Source organism: Varroa jacobsoni, unplaced genomic scaffold (genome assembly GCF_002532875.2).
Source record: "Varroa jacobsoni isolate VJ856 unplaced genomic scaffold, vjacob_1.0 scaffold_789, whole genome shotgun sequence".
Classification (NCBI taxonomy): domain Eukaryota; kingdom Metazoa; phylum Arthropoda; class Arachnida; order Mesostigmata; family Varroidae; genus Varroa; species Varroa jacobsoni.
In genome coordinates, this window is record NW_019213691.1 from 27141 (window position 1) to 41424 (window position 14284).

The 14284-nt window shown below is 40.4% G+C and overlaps 1 protein-coding gene across 2 annotated transcripts in view; it reads right to left on the minus strand.

Moving 5' to 3' along the window:
- Positions 1 to 385: 385 nt before the first annotated feature.
- The window catches only part of Sarm (sterile alpha and armadillo motif), a 28526-nt gene continuing 14627 nt past the window's right edge, over positions 386 to 14284 (minus strand). For both annotated transcript variants that reach the window (XM_022839127.2, XM_022839129.2), the window contains 15 exons: positions 13687 to 13815; positions 13083 to 13213; positions 11459 to 11564; positions 10926 to 11041; positions 10529 to 10724; positions 10063 to 10197; positions 9403 to 9485; positions 8914 to 8986; positions 6894 to 7056; positions 6348 to 6450; positions 5807 to 5912; positions 5243 to 5326; positions 3842 to 3963; positions 2631 to 2709; positions 386 to 676 (listed from right to left, as the gene is read on the minus strand). In XM_022839127.2, coding sequence (XP_022694862.1) covers positions 464 to 676; positions 2631 to 2709; positions 3842 to 3963; positions 5243 to 5326; positions 5807 to 5912; positions 6348 to 6450; positions 6894 to 7056; positions 8914 to 8986; positions 9403 to 9485; positions 10063 to 10197; positions 10529 to 10724; positions 10926 to 11041; positions 11459 to 11564; positions 13083 to 13213; positions 13687 to 13815 — 1839 coding nt within the window. In that variant the 3' untranslated portion in view covers positions 386 to 463. The remainder of the gene's footprint in view (positions 677 to 2630; positions 2710 to 3841; positions 3964 to 5242; positions 5327 to 5806; positions 5913 to 6347; positions 6451 to 6893; positions 7057 to 8913; positions 8987 to 9402; positions 9486 to 10062; positions 10198 to 10528; positions 10725 to 10925; positions 11042 to 11458; positions 11565 to 13082; positions 13214 to 13686; positions 13816 to 14284) is intronic.

Below are 14284 nucleotides of genomic sequence, written 5' to 3' on the forward strand. Positions count from 1 at the left end.
ATGTCCCTTTGAAAACTTGTTTATTGGATGTAACTTGTCAGCAGCCTGTGAGTGATACAGAAATTGAATGCGCGCCGCGGTTTCCTTACAGCGTATCGTGTCGGCAGTTCGTGCCATTTTAGGAAAGCCATTTGCAACACTTAGGTTAATTCCGATAACGTGTATCGTATTCTAAGACAGCCGGATGAAATTTAAATTAATATTAATTAGCACATCCAGTGTTTCGAAGTTCCTACAGCAGTTACCAGCAAGCACCCATATACTCGATATAAACTGGATCAGTCATCCAGGCCGAACATTTATATATCTATTGCCTCAATAAATGTGCAAAATGCATTGAACCCTAGGGTCTAACAAGAAATACTGTAAGCGACGAAAACTCACATTTCTGATACATAGCGTATTTATTTTTTTTCGTTTAGTAAAGGGCGCCTTTAAAGAATAAACTGCTTTTAATTTTAATTCAGTCTGTTAACGGAGGCGATTGTGGCATTTCTACAGTGAATTGTTGTTGGCCTTGTGCGGGTATCTGGTCTGTCGTCATCGTCGGTTGCTCCTCTGATAAGATCGTCTGATGCTGCGCGGTCATCTGCGCGCGGTCTAGGTCCAACGATCCGCTACGTGTCCCATATGCCCATCCTTTACCCGATAGACTATCAGGCGTTGCAGTACCAGCCTATAAAGATCGTACAGTTAAATTCAAATTTAGAACTAAATCTCTCGACAAGAGCTCCATCTCACATAAATAGAAAAAGTTTAAAGTTACAAGCGAGTTAGTACGCACAAAAATGCCGTAATATAAATGTGCACCTGTGATAGAATGGGTTAAAGTTGGATAGACGTAAATTATGGTTCTCTTTGGTTCAGACTAAACTCAGTCGAGATTTATATCGAGTTGAAACCTTTTCTGACTTGGAAGAACTCTTAGTTTAGCTGGGTATGCAACATAACTTAAGTGTCCAATAATAGGCTGGTAGCAGATTCATTTTGCAAGTTGTTAAATGCAGGCTATAACAGGATGGCCGATCCAATTTCGGATAAGCATTACCGTCCATCTGCTTTTCTTAGTGCTAGAGAAAATCCAGTTCCTAATAGGCAAAAGCATTAAAAAGTTATCATGGTAATGAAGGGTGCGGCGTTTTTGAAATTTAGCCGAAAAACGACTATTAAGGTCGGATCTTTTCGCGTTGGACAAGTCGTCACTTATACGATAAATTTCCTAGGCTGTTTTAAATCGATGGTATATGGCACTGCAGAAAAGTTTACGGTGATATACTCCTCTAGGATGCCGACGGGGCAACGAAAAAATCCATGACAGTACGGGTTTGAGAGTTAATTAACGCCATCCAGAAGTGCATTTCCGAGGATCGCTTTGCTCGTTAGCGGATAAATATGATCTGATAAGAGCTACTTTATATTGTGAATTATTCATCAATACGTCACGGACACGTTATACGTCTGTAGTACTGGGGTTTAAGGTACGCGCTAGCCCTCTCACGACACTATGTTTAGTGTGTCTTACTGAATTAGCCCAGGACAAACAGGTCCTGTGTGGTGTTACGTCGAAAAAGAAACAAAGTGAAGCGATGTACGGAGTGCGCAGTGCAGTTACACGAGCAACGGCAGTTAATAAGCAACCGATGTCTCTAATCAGTCTCCGAAATTATCGCTGACTTGCTTATGATCCGGGGTATGTGCCCGTTGTGCGTACAGACAAATTACCGTAAGGCGTCCACTGGGAAAATCTCGTTTTACTATTTTATTTAGAAAGATCAACGAATCAAATAGAGGTGTTTGTCTGCGAGTTTAGCAAGATGTTGTACAACCGTGTAAAGCCAAGTGTCTAAAGAAAGGCTTTACGTCTTCCATTAAGGTCGGTTCATGCTAGCTGATTAAGACAGGGTAGGCTATTTGAGGATATGGGTATTTTCTGGGGTAAGCAAACATGGCCGCCGTACAACCCAGATTGAAACTCGCTAGCCCACTATGTATGTTTTTGGCAAGGATTCAATTCGCTCACTAATCCTACTAAGAAGCCATTTACAAAGTTGCAAAAAGAGTATCTCGAACATGTATGTGAGTGCTTTAGATTCCGAACTAAAACGGTACTCGCGAAGTATGGTGGTTATATCCAATAAGCATGACTATCAGGAATAGTACCTCGAGCATACGTGTGTGATTCAATATCAGAGAACATCTCGTTCTACATGAACCACTCTGTAACCGTTAAGTGGTCCAATCGGTTGTGATTACCCTTTGCCCGAGTCCTGCTGTTAGTTGATAACAGATGATCTTTTGGCACGAGACTAGTAAATGAGGTAAGTCGCACGTGCTGAAACTCAATAGGAGACATTGTCAAACTCCTTACAGCATGAACGTCCACAAGACTGTTAATTGATCGAAAGCAGAGACCCGTATGTGAGGTATCTGTGTACAACTCACTGAGCGCTGAAAACGGACCTGATCGGAACCATTAGAGCTCTGAGACTTTCTTTTTTCACCATATGCATTTGAAGCATATGAGTTTCGCGATGTTAGTATCAAGCAATAGACAAGTAACAAGAGTATTAGGAATATTCTAGGATGCCAATGAAAGAAGTCTGAAAAAAGTAGTCATACATTCAGCTAACCTTTTCATTTGCCTGTCGGTCACCTCGTATAAATCGCTCAATTTTATCCACACAAGCATCCTGGTAGTCATGAATCCAGCTAGGAAATCCAACCACAATGAAAGACAACTTTAGAACATCAAATGGTAAAAATTTGTATTTAATATCAAATTCATCAAATCAATTTATTTGACAAGCTCTCCCGGTTTCTTGCCGCTGTTTTTGGTAAAACTTTGCTGGTAAAACTTGAGTTATGCTGTAGATGTTAATTAACATAAACTTTAATAGTTAACACCAGGTGCGTTCAGCTTGTCTACGAACGAAATCTCTCTGTGCACTTAACAGGTTGCCTATGGATAAGACTATCTCCTTAAACGAAGCTGCAAGCACCAGATTTTACAGTGTTGCTGTTGCATTACAGCAGCTGCTTTACTGTTCTACCTAAAAATATCTAAAGTGAAAGAAAAAGACTGAAATTTCTCAGCCGCTAGGTGTCAGGTGTTTCGGTATCTATTATTAGCAAAATCCAATTGAAACAGCACTTATCTTGACGGTACTATTGACGGCGTTTTGATAATGAAAACTGGCATCTGTTGCGCAGTTTCAAACAAGCACGTTCTAAACTTACGTGGGCTATAAATTCTCTATCCTTAGTATAGTTTATAATTATATATGCGTTAGTCCGTATTTAGCAGGCCTTAGATATTTACGTTTCGTAATCAGCAAATCGAACATAGTTTTATTACGCTTATAGTAAAAAAAAGTTGATATTTATCGTCGGTGATTTAGTACATATTGTTGTCTTTATAAAAATCCCATAAGATTGCGAAAGTCAGTAATACTAGGTAAATTCCTAAAGAAAAAAAACACTTTTTACATTCGCATAGCTTCGACGCACATATTGCTGAATGTTGCCTCTTGACGAATAGGACCTTCACATCTATCCGAGTTAGGTCGCGGCAGGTCAATCATATATAAGCCTTATTTCAAAGCTATTTCTTTCAAATCTGGTTATTTTTTTGGTAGTCCACCAGAAAGGTTATAATTTAGATTAACCAACATGTACAAATGGAGGCCTCTTAGTCGAAATCAAATGGTTTGTCCGACTTTGGCCTGCACATCTCTTCCTTCCCGGTTAGACTCTTCTGTATATGTATTAACAATACTTCGCTGAGCAACTAACAGTGTATGTACTACAAATCGTTCATATTAACGGGTTGAGTTATACTCACTTGATTGCGTTATAGTAAAGAATAGGCCGAATGTCTTCTGGCAGATCATTAACGTCAGGCCAGCCAAAGTTATCAGTAATAGGAATGATGTTGCAATCTGCTTCGATGGCCTCCACGATCTCCTAAAGGAAATGGGCCAAACTTTTAGAAATGAGCAACATACCATAATGACCCTACTTAATAGATATTATGATGTATATACTCCAGTATTTTTACCCATCAGGGCAAGGAGCAGTGCGTCATTTTCAGAATTTGAAGTTGTCTAATTTGCCGCGCTGAACACAGCTCCGCCATGATTGAGAGTTCCATTTCACCCGAAATTGATGTTCTATATTGCCGATTTAGATGCGACTTTTGAAAATCTGAGAGAGGGTTTGGCGAGGCACATCGAAAGACCTTCAACAAAGTTTGAACTTAGTGGCTCAAAAAGGTATCGAAATCGCTTTTCGGTGCAGAAATTAAAGAGCATTTAAAAAAAAAAAAAGTACATTAATTGTTGATTGGGTCGTCCAGATACGCTCTAACGGTTAGCTTTTGTAAGACTTTTTACGCCTTTTTGCAGTGTTCGAACAACTCGTCAATGCTGGACGCCTCCATCAATGACTGGGGCTTTCGACCTACTATCAGCCCAAAATTTTCTTCCGTTCGATTTTTCGTACGTTATGTTGACCAAATGACGAACGTTAGGAATGATACTTCTGGCATATACGAAAGGAATAGTTGAAGTTTCTGTCCTTAGTTTTATGTATCGTCATACGTTTGTCGCCAAGCGGGGTCGACATTAGAGTACATAACAGTAAAAATAATAGATGTATTTTTTGTTAAGGCCGATTTTGGGTTTATAGTACGCGTTCGCCGGCTGATCATTCGCTAGTTTTTAACGGTCATTGCACATATGATGCAGGTGTTGTTTAGCCTTCAGTTTTAGAAATAGTAACACTTTTTTTCCATTTCTATCATGTTTATATGGGGATATGACAAGTCGAACAGATAAAGAATCTGCTAGTAACAATTTTTATTATTATATTCTTTTCCAAACATGGTGCTTATGAAGTCTATTATTATATCGGCACAGGGGCGTTGCCTGAAAAAAGCGAAAGAACAATGCGGCTGGGGTACAAGATGTATATATATATATATATATATATATAGGTAGGGTATAGTTGTTGCCTTCCTTTACATTTGATATATTTATAGACGTTGACAATTGATCTAGCTCGAATCACTATTACGAAATCGAAGTCCTGGCAAGATTGGTCTTGAGCTACATCAAATAAACACTGTTAGTGAGCCTAACACGCCACTGTCAATATAGGACGACGTTATAATAAGCAAAGGATGAGATCGCGCATAGATTTGGTTTAGTGCCAAATATGTCGCTATAGAGAATAAGACGCTTACTCTATGAACCCAATCCTTTCTGTCGATGTCATTCTTACAACGTTCGAGCGCTCCGGTCGTAAGTACAAGTATGAAACTTCTCGCCTGTAAATGTGATTAATGGACGCCTCGTTGTAGGACACAATTCATCTGACAGGGAAAATATATTGCATTTGTTTTGTCTCAAAACTACACCCGAACCTCGCTCTTCGTTACATCGATCATTTTTGACACATTCACAGTTGACCCCATCATTGCATGATAACACCCTATCAAGTCAGCCATTGGTGACCGATTAATTATGCTTTGCAGAGGGTTCAGTTACTGGCCGAGATATCCGGGATGGGAACAGCGCAATTGTTATGGGGCCTACGGCGTGCATAACCCTCACAGATAGGCTCGTACAAGAACACAGGCTCTTAAGTGACTAAATAATGTGCTCGATGTTGAGGCACGCCTTCATCGTTACATGCATTATCAGCACGCTGTTTGCTTCCACCATAGCACAATGCACCACAGACAAAATACTGGACGACACACTTTATTGGGAAAAACACGATGCCAATAAAACTCTATAAACGTTACCTGTCTTATACTGTTTAGCAAATTGTTGTCGAATTTTCCTGCTTCCAGTCGCTCAACGTCAATAAATACCGTAAAACCTTTTAGTTGTAGGTGCACCTTCAACAAGCTAAGAATAGATGTTATGTTATTTTAGCTCGCAAGAGGACCGCCAATAATGTCCACCTAAATCTCGCTGCTTGATGTATGCTTTGACAGCTGCTTACCTTTTCCAATAAGGAATAAGGGGCAGTTTTCGTATATTTCTATCACAAATAAAATGAAAAAGAGAAAAACGTCATGTTGAACGCTGTACGTGGATCGTTTGCAGAATGCAGAACGAACAGCAGACTGTATGATACACTAGCGTACTTTCTGGCTTTCTGGGCCTATCCTCTAAATCAGCCTATTGTATCTCATTTAATACTTTCTGGTCGTGTAGATGATTCTGTGTGATTTTTTGTTTTTTTGTTTTTTAGTGGTTTTAAGAAAGGCAGATAGAAATTACACGAGATTTCCCTGAAGAGAGTCCGTATTCAGTGTATAGTTAGTGCTGCTTTTATACCTGGCCAGCTGCGAACCGGTTGACCTGCGGTAACTTATGAACGCATCGATACACTTTTTAGAATCTTCGCTGGACTCCACCTCACTTGGGCAGGGGTACACCTCTGAAATCGCATGGCGCAATGAGTACCATTTTGTGTTTTAAGAAACTTTGATATTAGTTGATAGCCTGCTTAGATATGGTAAGAATGTAGGTGCGGCTGCGGGTACATATAGAATAACTCTGATACCATTCAATGATTGTGCCTTCAAATAACGACATTAGCAAGGCTTTATGTATCGGTACACAGACGTTTTCGAGTTCAAGAGCCTGCAGCGGCATGATCACTGGCTTTATCATGAAGTTATTTCTATTCGTACGTAGGCCCATTTCGAATAGGCACCAAAAACGTGGCCACCTACTGCGATACATCTACTAGCGTTTATTAATATACTGTGTTCTAAAGGTAGTTGTATTATTTACGGGAGAATAGAAAAATCATCGTGGCCTTTGACCGCAGCTTAGACCTTTATTGACTTTGTGTTTTAAGCAAAACTGACAACATACTTGCTAGATAGGACAGGATCTTCTTGCGGTGGACCGAGTTATCGATACCACATTCTTTCTGTAGTTGTTCTTCCGTGAGTCGAGAAAGTGCTGATTTATCCACTCCTGACCGCAAAAAGCCGTACGTGTACTGCGTAAACTCCGCGTCGATATTGGACAAAACCTGTGTCATAAATAGAAGTGAACACCAAATCAGGTAAGCCTTCGGTACCAAGGTGTTCGATTTGGTCGAATCAAGAACTTATACGATTTTTACACGATTTGATAGCATGCTATAAAACAGCAAAAGGAAGCACCGACACAAAATCATTAGGAACAGTGGAAGGTACGCATTTAGTGGGGCTCCCCTGCTGCAGTTGATAAATGCTGCTTAAAGTTCCACACTACTGTGATAAATACCTAGAAGTGAGGCCCCATGTCTGTAACAGAGATTTACTTTTAAGGAGTCAAACGAATCGAGGCAACAGTTTCCCAAAAAGAAAGCTAGCTAAGCTCATAAATAGCCAAAGAGCCGTTCACTGCAACGGCAGCACCAAATGCCATATATTGATAGTGTTTGCTAATAAAATGCATTTAAGCGTTTCTTAGATTAGTGTTTCCAGTTAGTCTATCGCGTGCTGAGGAGCGATTTTGAGAGAACGAAGACAGTTCTCTAGCCCGGTCTAATCGAGCTAGCTGATTCATTCAATATTTTGCACATAGTATCTCTGCGAGGAAGAACAAGAAACATATGAATAGCTTTCACAAAGGTTCTCACGCTCGCAGTGGGTACCCGGAGCGGTTTGAGGTATCTGGCCTCCTTCAAAAACTTTCATTGGCTAGTATACAGCCACAGCCGACGCGTTAGCTAAAGCCGCTCGTGGCAAAGCCAATGAATTATTTTAACTTTCGATAGGTCTATATTGTGGGCTGTGCTTGTCTTCACACTTGAGTCAGGTCAACGGTCACTCATTGGCGAAGGCGTTACTTTGGCTGGATGTGCTACTCCTGTGAGCCACCACACGCTGATGATGCCTTGGCCATCGTGGTAGTGACGTAACTTGTCTTACTAGTCGTGGACTAACGTCTTCCAGGTCAGTCTTGTTGTCTGCACAAATTGCGAACGATGTCAATCGTCCGTATACTTTATTGTATATTAGCTTCTAGTTAACGAAAGACTAGAAACAATTTTAATGGATACGAAAAAAAAAAAAAAACGGGTCGTTTATTTGAAATAGAGATTAGCTAGGTTATCAAACAGGTCTCTATCTCTGGTAAATGATACCAGCTTTCCTTCGAATTGAGCCATTTTCACTACGGTTGGTCTATAAAGGGGGCTATCGCGATCATTGTTAATACCGATAGCAGCGCACCTCATCGAAGGTCGTCACTCGTTTTCCAAGTTATGGCCTAAAAACAGAATTTTCAAGCTGCTAATTGTTATCTTTTTCAGGAAAAATAAATTTATCCTCCGAACGGCCTTACATATGACATCATATACTGACCATATGTCTACCTATTAACTACGATTCCCGAATGCTAATTTCCCGGTGCTCTTATACGAACTTATTCCATACTGTCTATTTGTTGTTTATAGCACGTATAAAACGATTCGGGTTAAGGTAAAATTGTTCTTGTCTAAAGCCTTGTCAGTAGATAGTGGGGTTACTATGTTGTATTTAAAGCGGTGTAAAAAAGGGTACGACGTATTTGATATCGCAGCTCCTGCCGTTGCCGATAGCAGATATTAAGGGCAAAATCGGCCTTTCAACGTACATCGACACATAACTCAGTGTTACTGCTGCGCTAATGATATCGAGTTCAGTGTTTTCGCGCCAAACGAAAACGTAACAAACGAGTCGGTGGCATAATCCGCTTGCTGTCGTAAAAGATATGAGCCTCAAAATTGATTAGTCACCCCGCTGTAAAATCCCGCTCTGCTGTCTCTGTTCATTCCCGGGAAGAACCGCGCTACCATAGGGGGTGAGCCTAATGTGGGAGCGCTCAACCATCGATTTTCATGGACAGACCTCTATCCTACCTGTGCGACGTTTGATGAATCTACCGAAGAATAATCAGCCATTTGTTTTAGCTTGCGCAATTCTCTCAAGAACCTGTTAAAATTCGATTCATGCCAATAAAAACAATTCATGATATTAGTTAGTGTTATTTCACATCATGAATATAATCATCTCACTTCATAGATACGTATAGAAGGGTCTTTTAATATTTAAAGTATCCTTTTCCAGCTAGAATTCGTAAATTTTCATGTCAACCTTTGGCGATCCTCTCTATTTTCACAGTCCATATAATTATTTTATGAGCACGTGATTAGTGCACGATAGTCTTCTAGTTTAGGTGGCGGGTGTTAAGACAGGGTAAAGATCTTCAATTTCCAATAACGTAATCAACGGGGGATGAGGAATCCTAAAGAAGACTGCGCTTTTTATCTGTTTCCAGGCGACAAATGTATGAATGATATTTTCAAAGAAGGGAATTTGATGACAAAAAGGGCAGATTAATTACATGCCTTTTCCGTAAGAGTTGTTTATTGATGCCAATATCGTTCTCAAGCATGGTCTCATCAATTTGCAACAGTAGATCTCCGTCCACCTAAAGCCAATCCATAATTTGTATTACAGAACGTTCTCCCGGCTACGTTCATGAATATTGCACAAAAATAATGTGTGTGTATATATACACATTATTTTTTATTATATATGTATATATAACGAGTAGATATTTGGATGAAAGGTTTCGTATGTGCCGACAAATATGCTTCTTCGACGCAGCTCTCATTTGTTTCGTTCATGGCTTTAATTTGAAATCTAACCCCCTATTTGCAAAAGAACTTTTCAGTAGTAGCTGCAAATGAATTTCTATTAACAAACTTAGACGAACAAAAGGCTACGATATCTTTCTAAACCCGGTGCGTTTATCATGAATGTTTCAGATCTCCACTGAGTATTGTTAGCGTCTCAATTCCATACCCCACTGTGTGATAATTAGTTTGATTTGTCGAACCCGAGGTAAATGTAGTCAAGGGTAATGCAACGTTGCTTACATTTTGCCCAGAAAGCTTTTCTCTATTTATTTACCAATCCATGCCAGAAAGCTGTCAAATTCAAAGCTAAATAGATCTTTGATATAGCTTCCCCCATGTTTAATACAGGAACAATACAATGACAACCTTTGCATCAAGAAATGCCTGTGCTCGATCCCCAAAGCCGATCTGCTTGACCCATTGTTGGACGTCGAGCTCCCTCCAAAGTGGCACCTGCTGGCTCAGCGCCTGGGGTAGTTTTTCGCCGATAATTCGTAGAGCCTGTAACGTCAGTGCGACAGTAACTATAAATGTTAAGTAGGAACGTTTAAAAGCTCTTTGTACTAAAAAGACCCACTGCAAGAGAGAACACTCAAAGCTGGTACGCGGAACTTCATTAAGAAAAATGTCCTGCAGCAAACTAAGATTAACTTTTCCACTAACTGCCTAATGGCACAATCATTACAATATTTCAAATAACAAAAAACTTTTCTTTAAGAAAGGAAAATTATGGCGACCTCTTACAAGTTAGCAGAAAAAACGTTTGTGTGTTCTATTTGATTCTTCTGTCTAGCTTATCATGTTTTGGTGCAATGTGATTTCGATACGCTACCCGCGCTGCGAACTTCGATGCGAGGTCATTTGGTGAGCTGGCGACCCGCTTGAGAGCGTCGACGGCGCCAATCTCGCTAAAAATTCCCGTGTTACCCTGTTGTCGTTTGATCGAGGCCTCCATAGCGAAATGAAAGGCAGCTAGAGAGCAGGCCTGCTTCAGGCGCGAACTTAGCACTGGCACGAACCGCTGTAACCTTTATGCGAAATGAAACTTACTATGTAATCTAAGTTGTCAGATATTACGTTGCATCCATTAGATCCGGTTGTTTCTATTCTGTCAGTTTAGTTCACTTCAGGACTTTGTATAAAAGTCGCAGCGTGACAAAGGTATTGATCGCATTTTTTCTAACTGGCGCCTATATTTCTGGGTGTAGTAAAGTTCGAATTAAACTAACCAGTCCTTGGATTGGCCGTATACATGAGCTAAATTGCTTCGAGCAAACGCCTCGGGATCTCGCGTATTACAAAACATTTCAACCAGGTCCAGGGTATCGGACTGCCTCACCACAGCCTGCCGATAACAGGAATCATTTGAGTACATATAAATTGTACATTGTTCTGTTCACTTGGCTTCTTCTGTGAACTATAACTAATCCATATTTGAAGATGAAAGACATCAAGCAAACTGATGAGTATTCGGTTCTACAATTAGTAAAACGAATTTATGTTGATGAACCTAACGCTGGCAAATCCTCCTCGAAATAGGCCGGCCATTAGAATGTTTTAAATTTCTATAACAAGATCAGACCACTTAATACACTCATGTGAAATATTGAAAACTGTCTGTGGGTCGCGTTTGGGCCGGTCAGGTCCATTATTAAAAACGCAAAAGTTGCCTGTTTGTACTTTGACTACGAAAGAAACAGTTCGGAACGGAAAAGCCTACGACGTTAAAGGCGCGTCCAGGTTCGCACCCCCCTACACTTACCTCAATTTCGTGATTGGCTGCTAGAACCGATACGGCGAGGCATGCCCAATACGTTACGTAGTAATCTTTGTGAAACGCTAAAGGAAACAACCATATTGGCACGGAACTGAAAAGAATCGGTCAAGCGTTAAATGTATTTTGGTTCGAGGTAACACATGAGAACGAGCGAAAGGTACTGGCCTTGACTAGTCGAGTGTTGGGAAAGTGCCCGATTGTTTTTACCGTTGCCGGCGTTATTATTGGCTCTGCAAAAATGTGAACATCGTAGTCATATAGGAGGCTTCGCCTAACTATTAAGGACACTTAGTACCGAATATTTCGTATAAAATTAGTTTCCTACATGTTGTTGCTTCTCATATGCAGCAATAGCTTCCAGCGACTTACAAATACAGGCATATTAAGTACGTGTTAGTAAGCGTTAAGGAAGTGTTTAAAGTAAACGTCGTTAGCTCCTAAAAGCGAAAAGTAATTGAGTACTAGTTATCACAACGTTGAAGCTAACCAATCGATCTATGCTGAACGCCGTATTTGCTAACTTGAAACCTTGCGCACCCAGATTTCGCTACAGGTAACCGCAGCAGGTGATACTGAACCTAACCTGCAAATGTCATATCTATTATCTTTTCTGCTTTAAAACAAGCTTCTTTTCAAGAACACGACTTCAGACCTGCAAAAGAATCCCCAGAAGTCAATGTGACTGGATATTTCCATATCGAAGAACTAAAATCCGGTCGCGCAATTCTCAAGGTATAGAAGATTACAAACGTCCATTTATTCCCCACAACCAATAAGTGATTCTGGCGGAACCCGTTAAGTACGTATCTCTCGGATCTGCAGCCGCGTGACAAACAACGTCTGACAACGACGAAAATAGAGGCCCATACTTTCAGTTGCCGTAAATTTCATGATCTATCCTAACGAGCCCATTTACAGTATTCTCGACGTGGTAGACATTTCACAGAGCTCGTACGTAATGGAACAATTTCTAAATACAGAACAAATGAAAGTATGTGGGTACACATAAAGACTTCTCTACGGAACCCCGTTAATTATTATGAAGATTTGAAGAATATCTTCTACTACAGCAGCCTAGGCTCTTCGCTGGAAACAACCGCTTCCATAAACACAGAGCGCTCTTCCTCGCCAGCATCAAGCGCGTATCACGATGAGCGCCCATATTTCAATATCACTATACTGTACAACGAAGCTAAAAGATCGTCTACTTCTAAGATCCGATTGGGTACATAGTTGCATCAAGAAAAAGGTTATTGTATAATCATTGTTAAGCATTGTCGGCACTGCGTTTCAGAGAAGATCTACACAAAAATTTTGCGAGTCTAACCGGGTCGACGTTAAATGTCTCGCGCACAGCCGTCTTAGGAAACGAAACTAAATTTAAGACTTATCTCGTATATTCGTAAGTATACAATTAGGTTAAGAACTGTATATGCTCATGAGGAATCGCTGGAGCTGCTAGTATACAGAATACAATATCTGATTTTAGCTTGGAGCTCTATGAGTATATGAAGAGAGCATGGACAGATATCGATGCTTGTTAGTAGCTGGATCGTCCTTACAAAGTGACCTTCCTGATTTTTTTTGTTACGCGTCGTCTATCACTCACCGACGTTGATCAACCATAATTTTCTGGCACTCTGCGCCTCCATAGATGGCAAGGTTAGCAAAAGCGGTTGCACAGTTACGCAACGTCCGCACATCTGTCGTCTTACAATTTTGTATTATTAGCTCAAGTGCCTGTGGGTTAATTGAATACCATTAAAGCAAATTTTTCACAACGGACGAAACAACAATAGTACTACTATAAAGTGTCTAGTTAGCTTTTCTTTCTAAGCTGTTCCTAAGTTATCAGGATACAATATATCGCATGATCGCTTCTCAACTACATGATGTGTTAACAAACGTATAGGAAAAGATCGAAGATGCATCGATTGAGTAGTCTTCGTTCAAACTTTTCGCTACATGAGATCCGATAATCGATCGGACCTTGATTGCCTCACTGTCTCAGGATCATTATTGCGTAGGCCAATGTGACAACGATCATTCTCGGATGCAAAATCAAAGTCGATGAAGCCACACATCTCAGCCATTGATCCTCAAATTAGGCTAACTGAACTATTTTTCTACGTTGTAGACTGCCATCTCCTATAGTTTCTACTAAATGTAGGCGCGTATTTGCCAGCTGGAATCAGTAAACAAAATGGCCAGACCTTATTTTCAAGAAGATACGAGCAGGTTGACTCTGAGTGCTTGAAGAGGTGACACAGAATGCCCGTGCCGACTCTGGTTTTTTTATCTGCCGATGCTGATGAAGCGTATTGGATAGCGACTCTTACAACCTGCCAAAACATGAAGTTGATGACTAATTCAAATAGAGCAGATCTTCATTGCGCCAAGTTGCTTAAATGTTAGGTAAACATCTAACTTGATCAGCGGCCGATTTGACTGCTTCGGCCGTTGATTTCTACTCAGTTACTGACAGGTGAACGCTTGTAGTCGCTATGGTGATTCGTAGCCAAAAAGAGGTTTTGTTTATCAAAATTCGTACGAGGAGAGCCTATGCCGGCGCCGTGTTTCTGCATAAAATGATTGTTCAGACCTCTTGTACATTTCTGGCTATATACTTTTGTATGTGCCAAAGCTATCACTGATGTAGCTATCAGTACCTCGTCGGCATCTAATAAACCAGTTCAACAAACGTTTTTTTAATGATAACTATCTGTTCAAATCTATATTGTTTCTGATGCTGACTCCGATCATATCTGATGCTTCATCAGTTAGTTGGCCATCAGGGTTTTGACTGCCTAC